This window comes from Etheostoma cragini, chromosome 15 (assembly GCF_013103735.1).
Source record: "Etheostoma cragini isolate CJK2018 chromosome 15, CSU_Ecrag_1.0, whole genome shotgun sequence".
Lineage (NCBI taxonomy): Eukaryota > Metazoa > Chordata > Actinopteri > Perciformes > Percidae > Etheostoma > Etheostoma cragini.
In genome coordinates, this window is record NC_048421.1 from 4,943,000 (window position 1) to 4,956,477 (window position 13,478).

Consider the following 13,478-nt stretch of genomic DNA (forward strand, 5'->3'; position numbering starts at 1 on the left):
TTAAATCCTCATATGAAACGCCCAACCATGTAATGCATTAATCGGATCCGTCACCTGTCTTTCTGTAAACGTCCTGCTGTCATGTGGCTTTGCGGTTTTCTCGAAATTCTCCAAATAATAGCTGCGTTCAAATGAACTGAAAGAACACGGGGGGGGGGGGGGGGGGGGGGGGGGGGGGGGGGTGCTCTGAGCTTAGTTTCACTTTCGGTTGTTTTTCAGAGAAACTGGCTGCCTGCCGCTAAAGCGAGCCCTGGCTCTTAGAGGAACAGGCGGAGCTAACGGGACGTTATAAAGTCAAGACATGTTTACCACGCAAGCACACACACGCGAGAGAGAATGATTTAACGGGTGGAATCAGAGCCAGCAGGTCGAGCGAGCTGTCACATTGATGGTGGCCGTCCATCCGCCGCTGCGTCACGGATTACCTGCAGGACGTTAACTGGTCTCACTGATCGCGGAGTTTTGGCGCTGTGGACTTTAGACTAACGGATCTTTAAACAGCCGCTGTCGTTAGAACTAAACGGTAAGACTTCTCGAGCTGGAGTTATGCAGTGGGCTGCTGATGGGTGGGTTTGGATCCATAGCTGGGTTTTTCTTCTGCGCCTTGTGCATTGGAAACATTGAGGGAGATAAATGGTAAACTGTGTACTGAGCGTATGGACTTTTTGGGAAATGAAATGCATGCTGGAGTTTTACTCTCACCCTTGTTTGATTCCCATGTCCAGTGGAAATTGTAAAACGTTATGTGGCCACGCAGACAATGAAGAGAAGTCCTACTTAGGCTACTCCTTACTCAACTTTTTTTCTCTTCTAAATGATCATACTTTGAATGTGACTCATCTCCAAGGCTCATATGCGGTTGTATTGGGCCTGCCATTGAAGCTTCACAGTCAACAATTACAACACACACATACACACACCCTGTTAATCTTTACCTTTTTGGGGAATTTCAGAGCTACGTGTAGTTAACTCAGACACAATGTCATTCACATTGAACTTTTGAACTACGCAGGAAGAAGGATACAGGATCGGCCTGTTATGTGATGAGGAGAGTTTGGGACCCAAACAAAGCTTCGATTGTACTCAGTTGATGAGTATCTAAAGATCATCCACAGGGGATAATAGGCTCGAAAATAATAATAAAAACTCAAATAATACTTTCAGTTCACAATACATTCATATAATAATTTTTTTACTTCGTCATTGGCTTGGAAAAGTTTGACTTCTACCACGTATTTCAGTCATCAAGGCAGAAATGTTACAGAATAAATACGGCTATAAGCACTATAACGTGTGTGTGTGTGTGTGTGTGTGTGTGTGTGTGTGTGTGTGTCCAGGCAGCATAGAGCTGACTCTAGTTTGGTCTAACAGCAGATTCCACTAATATGAAACAGTTACATGGAAACTCAAATTAATATCTAACCTAATCCCTCAGTCACGGAATTCTACACACACACACCCACACACACACACTTTTCAATATTTCAGATCTTTCTCCGTTTAGAGCTTTAGGTTCTTAATTTGGCATTGCCTAAGGGTTGTGTGTTCTTGTGAAAGATGAGATTCACCGCCACTGTCCTGATAATTTTGTCAGAAAGGTGTTACTCTTAACTGATTTTAGTTTAACCCGCTTGTACAAAATGTCACTTGCTTCACTTAAAAATACCTTACTGTTTGATAATGACTCTGTCTTGTCTTGTCTCTCTCAGGATGTCAGTGTGGTGGTTTGAGATGGGAGAGGGTCTGGGGCCTCTCTCCCCTGTAGGATGGTAGCCGACAGCACAGTGGAAGGCCATGACAAGACCCAGTTGTCAAGCTCATCGTCGTCATCATCGGCATCCTCATCATCTTCGCTGTCCTCCTCATCATCGCCTCTGTCTTTGCCACCGGCTAGGCCCGAGCTCGCTCTCAGCTCTCACCGCACCGAGTTGGAGCAGCTTCAGCGTCGGGCCGCTCCAGATCCAAACCCGAGGTCGGCGTCTGTCCCCACTGTGTATCTGACCCACTTCCCCACGTTCTCCTGCAAGGAGGACTGCAAGATCATCACAGACACAGCGGCCAAGCTCGAGCACAGCCCCTTCTACTGGGGTCCTCTGGGAGTGGAGGACGCCCATCGCATGCTGCGGGACGCGCCGCTGGGCAGCTTCCTCATCCGCGATAGCCGGCAGAAAGACGTCTTCTTCACGCTGTCCTACCACGGCAAGAGCGGCCCGGTCAGCGTGCGCATTGACTACAAGCGACAAAAGTTCTCACTGGCGGGCAACGAGCGCTCCTTTCCGACACTCTTTGCCCTTTTGGAGCATTACATCAACTCTCCCAAGAAGAGCCTGAGCATTCCGTACAGGAAATGGAAGCCGACGCTGCAGGAGCTGTGCAGGAAGCGCATCATGGAGCTGTGTGGCGGAGGAAGCCGGGTGTCGGAGCTGCCACTCACCCATGTTGTCCAAGACTTCCTGTTGGAATTCCCTTACAAACTTTGACCAGCTTGCCATATAAAGTTTTGATAGTATTATTTTTCATTTCAAGAAGGCAGTTTTTACCAAGTAGGAGTAAACAGGAGGAGTATTTGGTAAAACCAGCCCATCGTGTGTTGGAGGTTAAGCCTGCATCGCCGTGGTTACACATAGAAGCGTCTCCCTGTTTTGAGCTAACTAGCTACATACTGTTTCACAAGAGACTCTATGACCACAGTCGAGTACAAGCAGTGTTCAATGGGCCGGGCCATGACATTTTAAAATACATTACCTCCAGAGACTCAACTTGCACACGGACAGAGCGCCTTCGGGTCATCAGGAAGCATGAAAAGTTGGAAAAAGCGGCATTAAGAGAAATCTACAGCCATAGAAGAGCTATTACAGAGATAAAAAAAAGTGGTGGGGTCAACTATGACCACTTTACTAGAAACTGTAGGATCTATTGTTGCCCATTTGTGGCCAACAGAGACCCAAAAATATTTAAAAGTGGATTGTGGAGAGACTTTAAGAGCATCAACAGAGTGGACTTGTGGGAGGGTACGGGCTGTGGTACTAGTTTTATTGACTTTTGTAGCAGACTTTAATACTCTAATGTCGTTAAATGTTTACATCACACATGAATGTTTGCCAGCACCGATGGCTCAAATACCACTTGATGTCTTTTTTTAAATTTGCTGTCATGGTCGGCGACACACAGAAATATTGTAGAAGATGTCAGAGGGTGTTGGAGTCACGAGGTCTGGTGCTAAGTTGTACTGTATGTGGAGACAAATTGCCTCTTACTCAACCATCTCTGCCAGGCAGATAATAGTATTGCCTATACTGAATCAGCTATACAAGAATATGTTTTATATTTGCTATTATATTTGAAATAAAACTTATTTAAACCAACCTTGCTCGAATTTTAGTTACTTTTTGACTATTGTATTTCTCTTCCCCAACTCATGTCATGTGCAGGGAGAGGTAGGTGTTAGCAGGGGTGGAGAAAGAGGCGGGGACAAACACACACAGTCATGCATGCTTTGTCCTCACTAGGTTACAGACAATAGGACAGACAGACAGGAAGTGTGACACGGTAGCGTACAGTATTGTCACCACAGTGAATCATCTGTGTAGGTGAAAGTGAGGTGGGTGGGGTCACATTGGTAGTAAATGGACTGTTACGCTTAGACACACACACTTACCAGAAACTATGGCAGAGGTGACGTGTGATTGTGTCTATTTGTGTGTGTGTGTAGTACTTTTACCTTAATAAGGGCCCAGCGCAGATTCAAATTTCCTCAGGAGGAAGTGGGAAATTTTGGTGGGGGGGGTTAGTGGTTTGACAGAGACGTGTTAGATTAAGGTCACGGTTAAAGTCACAGTTTGCGTTTCATTTTAGAAGTAGAATAAACGTTTTGTGTGTAGCACATATTCATCGCATACTAGCAGGTGGAAAGACGTAAAAGGTGTTCAAAATACTTTGTACACACAGTGTAAATGAAAGCCCTTCTAATCTCGGGCACAAAGAAGAGATTTAAAAGATGACTCTAAAACAAGGAATGGCGTTGTTCACTACACACTAGCTTCATTAGACTTCTCTTTATTGATCCTTTTGGGACGACTCCCGCAAGGAAACTGAAATGTCCAGCTGCAGTTTCCAGCAGCTTTCAAAAAAGGTATAAAAACAGAGAAGAGAGAAAAACAGTATAAAAATAACAATAACAACTTTCTTCTGAATCTGTATCTTTTTTTGTTGTTTGATGGACCATAAGTCTAATAATAAAGACTATCTATCTATTTAATAATACTTATAATAACAATAAAACCTATGGCTATAAAGAGACAATTAGCATAATTTATCAGTTAAGAGCAGTTAGTGTCCAGGTATGTATGTGAGTAGATTATTAATTACTTAATTGGACAGTGAAAGAGTGGCTACCACTCCTTCCCTTCCTTCCTGTTCTGTACTGTCTTCTTTACTCTATTTCCTCCTCCTCCTCCCGAGTGAGGAGTTGTGTCTGATGGCATGAGGGACAAAGGAGTCAGACTAAGGAGCAGCCTTCCCCCGAACAGGCTCCTTTGGTAAGTCCAGCTTCATGCCGATCACAGAGCCGGTGACGGTGGCAGAGACGAGGACACTGGACAGACTGCTGGACATTATTGACAATGGGTGAACCAACGCTGATCCAGGTGGGTGTACTTGCTTTAAATGTATGACTCAAATGTTTGACAAAAATACTGCACACCCTATATATTCACAGTCCCATTGGAACTAAGTCCAGCGGACTGCTTGCTTTGAAATCCAGTCTTTAGAAATGAAGCTCTGCTTAAACGGGTGGGACCGGGATGTGGCACAAATCAGAGGCAGTGTGTAAACAGGAACCCTACACACTTTTTACACGTTCTTACACAGAGCCGTTGCGTTTATCCAAACGGTTGTAAAGTTGCAAGAGACATTGATGCAACTTTCTTCTTCTTAACCAAAAGGTTAAAAGTTCAACTGTTTCACTGTGTTTTCATATCCATGTTGCGGAACACTAGCTATGTTTCCATCCACACGTTTTTATCTAAATTAAGTGATATTGAATGAAAAAAAGCCTCATAGAAACAATAAGATTCAATGGAATTTTCATCAATGTCGACTCAAAGGAAATACGTTCGATCTCATCGGATTTTATCTTTATCGATATTCGGCTTATGTGATAAACTCTGATGGGAACGTTATTTGCTGAATAAGTAATGACTCGCAATTAATTTAAGGTCATTTTATGGTTGCAACATGCCCCAAAACAAAGAAGAAGAAGTTGTAGTTCATTTCCGCCCAGTATTTCCGCTCTGTTTGCACATGGCGGGTGTCAACAAAGACAGATGTAAGTGGACGGACAAGGAGACGAGGGATTTTTTTAATTTAATTTGCGAGCAAAACATGACGGCTATTTTAGCTTGCAAAAATCTAAGAAATGCCATAATTTATCAGGAACTCGCAAAGGAAACGGGCTACAAAGGTTACGACAAGCCGTGGGACGTCCTCCGGAGGAAATGGAAGGCGCTCAAACAGCAATACATGTCTCAAAAAAAGAGTTGTCTCGCAGCGGCACATAAGCACGGTTACGACTTGGGCAATACTGATCATGTGTTGGAAGACGGCGTGATCCATCGTTCGTCTAAAAATGTTTGCTTGAATGTTGTGCGATTTAGTGCGAAAATGAAAGTCAAATCAATTTGATATGCCAATTTCATCTCAAAACAGCAGGTGACGTCATTACGTACAGGTTTTTTTTGGCTCTAAAGCCGTTGGATTGACACACACTTTCACCAGCTTTATTCACGAGTTTTTTATTCTTACCAAACTTCAGATCATTCGATTGACAAACGGATGGAAACTTAGCTACTTTCTGTCAGTTCCTGACACAAACGGGAAGAAAGCATTTCCCCAAAAAATAATGTCCTAAAATTGCCAACTTGCATACTTTACTGCCCCACTGCTTTCCTATTCACAGGGTTTATTTAGTTATATTGAAAGCCAAGTTTGTATTAGTAAAGGTAAAAATCCTAAGACAGTCATGTCAAGGTTAAAAAAAAGGACTTGTTTTACAGAACATGTGGGTGCAGTAAGCTAGATGTATCTTAAGAAAGCAGTTGTCCATTTCATGACATTTTGTATGTCAGTGTTTTTAGACAGTGTAGTGTATAGTAATCATTTCTAACCTGAGGTTGTAACACTTCCTCGTACCTAACCAGAACTCCAACGCTAAAACCAAACCTTACCCTAAGGCTTTGTAAAATTTCTCGGGGATTTTTGTTTGATCCTCTTGGGTCTAGACAGAAGTAGTCACACATCTTTCGCTCTCACTCACTCACTCACTGAGGTTATAGGGTCCGGCCTTTTGGCCCCACAAAGCTGTCAGGACCCCAAAAATATACTGAACTCCTTGTATTTGGATCCCACGAATATAGAAATAAACAAGAACACACACGCACACACACAAACACGAGTCAGTGATGTACACACTGTGATTGCAATATCTTAGTTATTCATAGGGGGGAGTTTTCAATCCACATTTTTTTTATGCTTTACCTAGAAAAGGAGATCAATGGTTTAAGCACAGATGGTGGTGGTGAGTGGTGAGTGGTGAGTGAATCATATGTAGCAGTTTCATTCATAGCTTCTCAGTTTTCAGGACATTCCTGACTATTTTAAGAAGTGAAAGGTGAAGTGAGGTGTTTGTGATTGTGTGCTTATCAGCTGATTTCTGTGGAGTCCTCTGCTTGGAGTTTTCTGTTCTTTAAACACACACACACACACACACACACACTTCAATATTACAAATCTTTCTCCTTTTAGAGAACTGAAAACCGACACCTCAACAGAAAGGTCCACACAAAAAAGGCCGTGGACAGAGTGAGAAAGAATAACGGGGGTGTTCGTTTGCTTGAGATTTGAGGTGAATAAAGAATAAAGCCCATAGCCTATGAGCTTTTATATCTAGTTATCCTAGCCTCATTGAGCTTGTATTTTCTTGGACAAGGCGTTCCTATGACCAAACACCAATTCCTGAGTTAGTCACGAGGTTCCGTGTTTTTTTAAGGCTTTTAAACAGAATTTTGTTAATCACCAATTCTTGATAATGGGATATTCCCTGTAATATGAAATCTGATATGCAGGAAGCTTGGTGGAAATGTTGGTCATCAGATTTAACACTTCATCAACAAAAGACATAGAACTTCCAGCGAATTTAATGTAACAAAATCCAGTGTTTGAGTCGTGATTCCCTCGGATCTTTCAGCCGAGTCTTTAAATTGACTCATGAGTTGCGAGTCTTTAGTATCATTAACTCGGATCAGTTGAGTCCTACAACAACTCAATCTAAAATGATAACGACGCCACACACAACTCTCTTGAAACATTAGCCACTTGTAGTCCTAGCTATCTTTGCTGCCAAAAGCTTTATAACTTACAACTCCGTGAGCAACCACCACTCCACAACTTTTAAAGAGATAGCTGTCCCCCCCCATTTCCAGTAATTGTGCTAAACTAAGCACATTTTTTGCCAGCTGGTATAAACTTTGGCATAGAGGCCTTTAAATATATGTTAGGGGAGGGTTTGATAATTGGTGGTTGGATAATTTTTAATAAAAGGAAACTTCAGGATGAGACGGATAACTTTCTGAAACAGCATTTTACTGTTCGCAATATTTATTTTTTCGAGTATGGTGAAGGCATGACCAACCCTACTCTTCCTCTGATTGGTTTCCCCTGTTATCCACTCCCCAAGTCATAACCTAACCCACCCAACAAACCCAACGAAACAAACAAAGGCAACTACTAGCATGTCAGAGGCAAAGTAGGGCTGTTCATGATTTTGCCCTCCTAAGAAAAAGCCTACAGTTCTCCCCGCTCACGACAACACAACTAACCAATCAGAAGGTAGGAGGACTTAACTCTAAGGAAACCACAGAGGGGGATGTACAGGTTATTAGTCTTTGGTTAACAGCTAATACTCAGAAAAAGCATGTGTAAAGTGCCATCTAGCTTTAAACTCGGGGGCGTGCAGATTTGAACAGCACAACTGCACACCTTCAAATCTGTCCAAGATCTCTACAGTCAAAAAAGCTTTTTGAAAGCGGTGATCGTGGTTTAATACAGAGAAACACACACACACACACACACAAGCATCTTAGTATCGTTGCAGTACCAGGAACTCATTCAAATGTTTACGCACACATAACCAGACTTCCCTGAAGAGAGGAACCGCGATAAAAGCAACACATACAGACCACAAGATGACTGCTGAGGGCTCCTGCAGCAGCCACACTAACACATCACAAAGGTAGAAAGTGTAAAGGCAACTCCCATCTCTCTCTCTCTCTCTCTCGCACACACACACACACACACACTTATAAAAATCAAGTTGACACCTGGTTGTGGAACTGCCGTGTATGGTGGATCTTTATCTTTACAGCTTTTAAAGCCAAGAAACACAATCAGTGGAAATCTTCAGAAACTTAGAAAAATAAGTCAATTTGTGTTCGGTTGATTATTTCTCTGTGGTAACAACGCTTTTTGGCAATAAATCTTATACTGTTCTCAAACTGTTAGTCCCCTTAGGAAGGAAGGAGCATGCATTTTGGGGGAAGAGCTGCAGAGTTGAGTATGTGGGTTGCACCTATGAAACATTTGCTAAATCAAATTTGCCAATGCCAAACAGCTTATTCTGCCATTGATTCGTTTGGTGTTTGGATGATTGAGGTTTGAAGAAACAAGACATATTGGCCATTTAACAATGTATTCGTTTCACAAACAGGAGCCTTAGCAGCGTGTGGAAGAACCATACACTGCCACAACAGACTGGCACCTCCTCCTCATGCTGGTCAACAGCCTGGTAACACACTGCTGTGGGATATCATCCCATTTTTCAACCAGTATTTGTCACAAGCCAGCCAACATGGTTGTGTTGGTCACTCTGGCACAAACAGCACGACCAAGCTGACCCCACAAGTGTTCAATGGGGCCATCCCATCCTCTCCACTCCCACATTCTGGAGGTATAGTCTCTTATAAATGGAGATGTGGGATGGCCACTGGTTACAGAATCAGGCACCTGATTGGGTTACCAGAAGCTCAAAACCACAGTCATTTCGTGGGTGTATCCCACATACACAAATGAATGTTCCTTACAAATGTGTCACCGTTTGAAAGGGTACTAAATAGCGATGGACCGATTTTATCCGCCGGACAATATCTGCGTTTTTACATTTATGATGCACTTTGCACACTTGGGTGATATGAAAAGTAAGATGATTGCAGAAGTGACACTGATCTGTGTTTTTGTTTATTACTTTTTAAAGAAATCCAATGTGGCAGGTTTCAGTTTTATGATGTAAATTGAGGGAGCAAAAGCAGTATTGGCTCCAACGGTATAAGATTTATTGCCAAAAAGCTTCATTACCAAAGAGAAATAATCTACCAAACACACATTTCCTTACTTTCTGTGCTAAGTTTAGTAAACACGTGTGTTCCTGGGGTTGGCAGTTCTTTTCTAATATTTCCTGTGGTTTTCTTGCTCAAACACTAAGGAGAACCTCCTCTGCGGTTACTACTGTGAAGAAGTAGAAGGGGGAAAAAAAAACATGAGCAGGAGAGCGGAAAAAAAAGCCACCAGGCTGTCTGCAACAGCACTCGGCAGTGGTCTCACTGTTGTTTAAGTAGAATAATTTATTGCAGTTCTTTATTTATTCATTAACAATAATTACAGGTTTAAAAGCAAAACGCATTTACAGAGCATACAAATATTACATACACACACACTACAATCAGAAACCATGATGGGAGCTTGACATGTCCTGTTTCAATAGAGGTTGCCAATGGTTACAGACAACATGCCGTCATGTTGTCTTCAAACATGGCGACATGCTCCTTCAAACCATTAGAAACTGCTCTCAGTAAACCAGTGATCACCACTATCATTCTGCCATTTACAGTAGCGAGACGGAACGACCAAACTCAATTCAAAAAGAAAAGTATTGCTCTGAAAGTCACCTTTATAAACTTTTGAAGAATGCACTGATGAAAGAAGAAAAATATAGACATTAAGTCTTTAGCTGTAAGATAATGGCTAAGATAATAGAAAAGAGCAGGCAAGCAAAGCCAAAAGTGAAAAGAGGAAGAAGAAAAAGACTAAAAAGGATGAGGCGATGTATTCTAAAGAATCGGTGACACTGCTTTTGTTTTTAAGATTTACATATCATGTCATTAAGAAAAAAAATAAAATACACCAATCCCATTCCAAAGGATCAAATAACACCAGAGATAAGTTGTTTGTTACATTCATCTCTCCCCTCACTGGTTAGCTCTTTAGATTATTGCAGTAGTAAAGCTTTTTCAGCTGGTTAAAGGAGTGGCTTTGGGGGGGGGGGGGGGGGGGGGGGGGGGGGGGGGGGGGGGTGTTGCCCTTCTACACTGACCTTAAAACAGCATCTTAAGTAATGAATGTTGGTTTTCCAAGAGTGCTTTTGTTTCTTGGCGACCACTGTTTGTGCCCACTTTGACATGACAATGCTACTTTGCATCGCTATGCTTTAGGTTTTTTTGGGGGGTAATATCCAAAATAAACTCCTACTCATCTTTCCTGGAGAATGGATATTATATGGTTTACCAATATGTTTTTTATTTTTTCCCCCCATTATTCTTAGAATCGCGTTTTGACAGTTTATCAAATTATAGACAGGATGTTCCCAACAGTAATCTGAGTTTTTTAGAGCATTTTTTGGTTCTCGTTAAATCACTCATGGACGCATTACCGTCCATCTTCTATCTGTGGACATGTTGCTACAGCAAAACACAGCATGATGAATTGTTATCAACCCAACACTGTTTTATGAGTCGTTTCTGGAACACAATCAACTCGGGTGTGACGTCATTCCCAGTTTAAGAACTCCGACCTCCAAGGTAACTAGAACGCAGCATTTCTATTTAAGCCCATTCCCAGAAACATGGAGAGTAAAACTGAGCTCAGGTCAGTGCCTGACGGGCAACCAGCAGATACATTCAACGCAGTGTTGTTGTGGCCGTGTGCGGAACTAAAAACGCAGATGTTATTTTAAACGCTGTCTCATGACCCTTTGACGTCGGCACTTCTAACATCCCTGATATCTTATTATATTATAACCCCCTATGAGGATATCAAAAATTACATTTAACCAAGCAAACTGACTTGTTTTATATTCCAAAATATATCAAACAATTCTCAGCTTTTCAATGAGCCAAATAGCAGTTCAGCCGTGTTGCAACAGACTGAAGCTCTTTATGTAGAGAAGGTCTGAAAGCCTGCATGGACTCAGTGAATTATTTACTATTACTCAGTGAACTGCTATCCATTATGGATAGCCAGTGTACCACTTCTTAAGCTCCATTCAGATCTTTCACATCAATTATTCTGTTATCCAGGTTGCTGATTGGTGAATCGTCTCACTGAATGAACACGCATTTTCTAATCCCTGCAGGATATGATCCAGAATACGGCTATGGGAAGGAAGTTCTCTAGAAAGTTGAAAATAAAAACCGAATCCAACAATGTCAAGGTCTGTTAAATACTGTTGCATATCCGGGGAAAAAAATGCTTTGTTACACGGCCCTCAGGCAACCCGTACAAAACCGTCAGCCCAAGAGATTAATATGAACTATAATGGAAATCAACAGCTGGCTGTGATGACAAGCAAAGAGCTGCTTTCATACACCTTACATTCCAAGATGTATGAATCAAAATGCTTACTAGCAGGGCACAACAGCTACAACGTCACGTTAACATCCAATAATTGTTTACAGTAGAAGACCTGCTCCCTCCTTGCTCTAGATGCTGCAGATAATGTAATACATTTTCTATAATAGACACCAGTTAGTAAATGAATGGATCATTACTATAATAGACACCAGTTAGAACCCCCCCACACTCACACACCCCCATTGGCAGTTCTATGTGGCAGTAACTGTTTACGTGTCGGACATGCAGCAGTTAAAAGGCAAGTGCAGCTGACTCTGTGTAGACTGTGTGTATAGTGTGTGTGTGTGTGCGTCTGTTTGCTTGGAAGTGATCACAACCACCACAAAACATTAGCGGTGAACATAAGACACAAAAACAAAGCAGGTCTTTTTAAAGTTGATAAAGAGCTCACGTCAGCAGCAAGTGGCGTATGTGTGTGTTTCTTTGAGCTGACAAACAATCAGAATGAGTAAAAAACATTGCTGGTTGCGCGCCTTTACACACGCTTGCTTAAAAACACAACTGGATGTACAAGTGCACAGAAACCCAAATGTGCTTCAAGCCTTCTCAAGCTCGACCAGTGTCTCATCCTCTGTTGTCTCAGAGAAAAGAAAAGAAAAGTCTTCCATCATGTGAAACACAAATGTTAAGAGTTCTCCAAAATCCTATCCTATTCTACAGGTCTCAACATAAAAATATACTGCAGTCAAGCTGGATATATTCACTGTCCTCTTAGAGACAAGTTTAAATGCATGAACATGATTGAGTGTGTGTTGCTTAATCCAGCTCAGGCGAGTCTTGTGTGTCAGTGTGCATCTCTGTATTTTCTGTGTTCTCTACGTACTCTTCTCTTTCTGGCAGCTCTGTAGCAGAGAGTTTGTCTATATTCACCTCTAGAGGTGTGTCTTCACCTTCTGGCTTATCTACTCCCTCTGGTTCCTCGTCAGTGGGGGTGACCAACTCTGTTGTCGTGGTTTCCTCTTTTACCGTTGCATCTGTCTCCGTCTCATCCATCGGGGACCCCTCTTCCTCTTGCTGCTCCTCCTCTTCTTCTCTTTGATCTTCTTTCCTATGCCCCTCTTCCTCTTCCTCCTCCTCCTCTGCGATGGAGGCGTCTGGTCTCTGGAAGGAGTGCGCTGCGGGAATGTGGCTGGCACAGGGGTGCAGGTGTGGTGAGCCTGCTGGGGGCAGCAGTGTGAGCGACTCCACGCTGAGTGTCTCTGCGTTGTTGTCTGTAAGGAGGGAGATGTTGGGCTGGGACGCGGGGGTGAGGCTTGGGGCCAGGGCCGGAGCCGTGACTGGGGGCGAGGGAGTAGAGGCGACAAGCATTACTTCTCCACCTACTCCTTCCCCTTCTCCGCCAGAGGAGGAGGGTGGGGTGTGGTCCAAAAACGTACCATCATCTAGAGGAGAGCAGAGGAAAGAGTAAGACCGGTGAACTCAAAGGAGAACATTTTTATGTAAGTAAAAGTATGTGGCTTTTCTTTACCAAAGACTTCTACCAAAGTTTGTCCTGCTTTGTTAATGTTCATTTTCTGCACTGAGAAAAATGCAGTGCAAGAAAACAAAGTAAATGCACCATTTATATTATAAAAAAAAGCTTCACAAGCTTGTAAAATTCCAGAATATTGGCTAAACCCAGCAGAAAATTTAATTTCAGAAAATCCTTTGCCTAGAACATAACTCACAATTTCAAGATGCATCCCATAACCAGTGGGAACTCTTACACTCTCGGGATTTGCACATTTTGCACATGAACATTG

General features: G+C 42.5%; 2 protein-coding genes across 6 annotated transcripts in view; one reads left to right on the forward strand and one right to left on the reverse strand.

Annotated features, from left to right (window-relative positions):
• Positions 1-262: 262 nt before the first annotated feature.
• Positions 263-2,745, forward strand: socs1a (suppressor of cytokine signaling 1a). The gene is made up of 2 exons (XM_034895064.1): positions 263-523; positions 1,710-2,745. The coding sequence occupies exon 2, from the start codon at positions 1,767-1,769 to the stop codon at positions 2,478-2,480; it is 714 nt and encodes a 237-aa protein (XP_034750955.1). The 5' UTR covers positions 263-523; positions 1,710-1,766; the 3' UTR covers positions 2,481-2,745.
• Positions 2,746-10,781: 8,036 nt separating this feature from the next.
• The window catches only part of clec16a (C-type lectin domain containing 16A), a 40,551-nt gene continuing 37,854 nt past the window's right edge, over positions 10,782-13,478 (reverse strand). For all 5 annotated transcript variants that reach the window (XM_034894111.1, XM_034894109.1, XM_034894110.1 and 2 more), the window contains one exon: positions 10,782-13,118. In XM_034894111.1, coding sequence (XP_034750002.1) covers positions 12,493-13,118 — 626 coding nt within the window. In that variant the 3' untranslated portion in view covers positions 10,782-12,492. The remainder of the gene's footprint in view (positions 13,119-13,478) is intronic.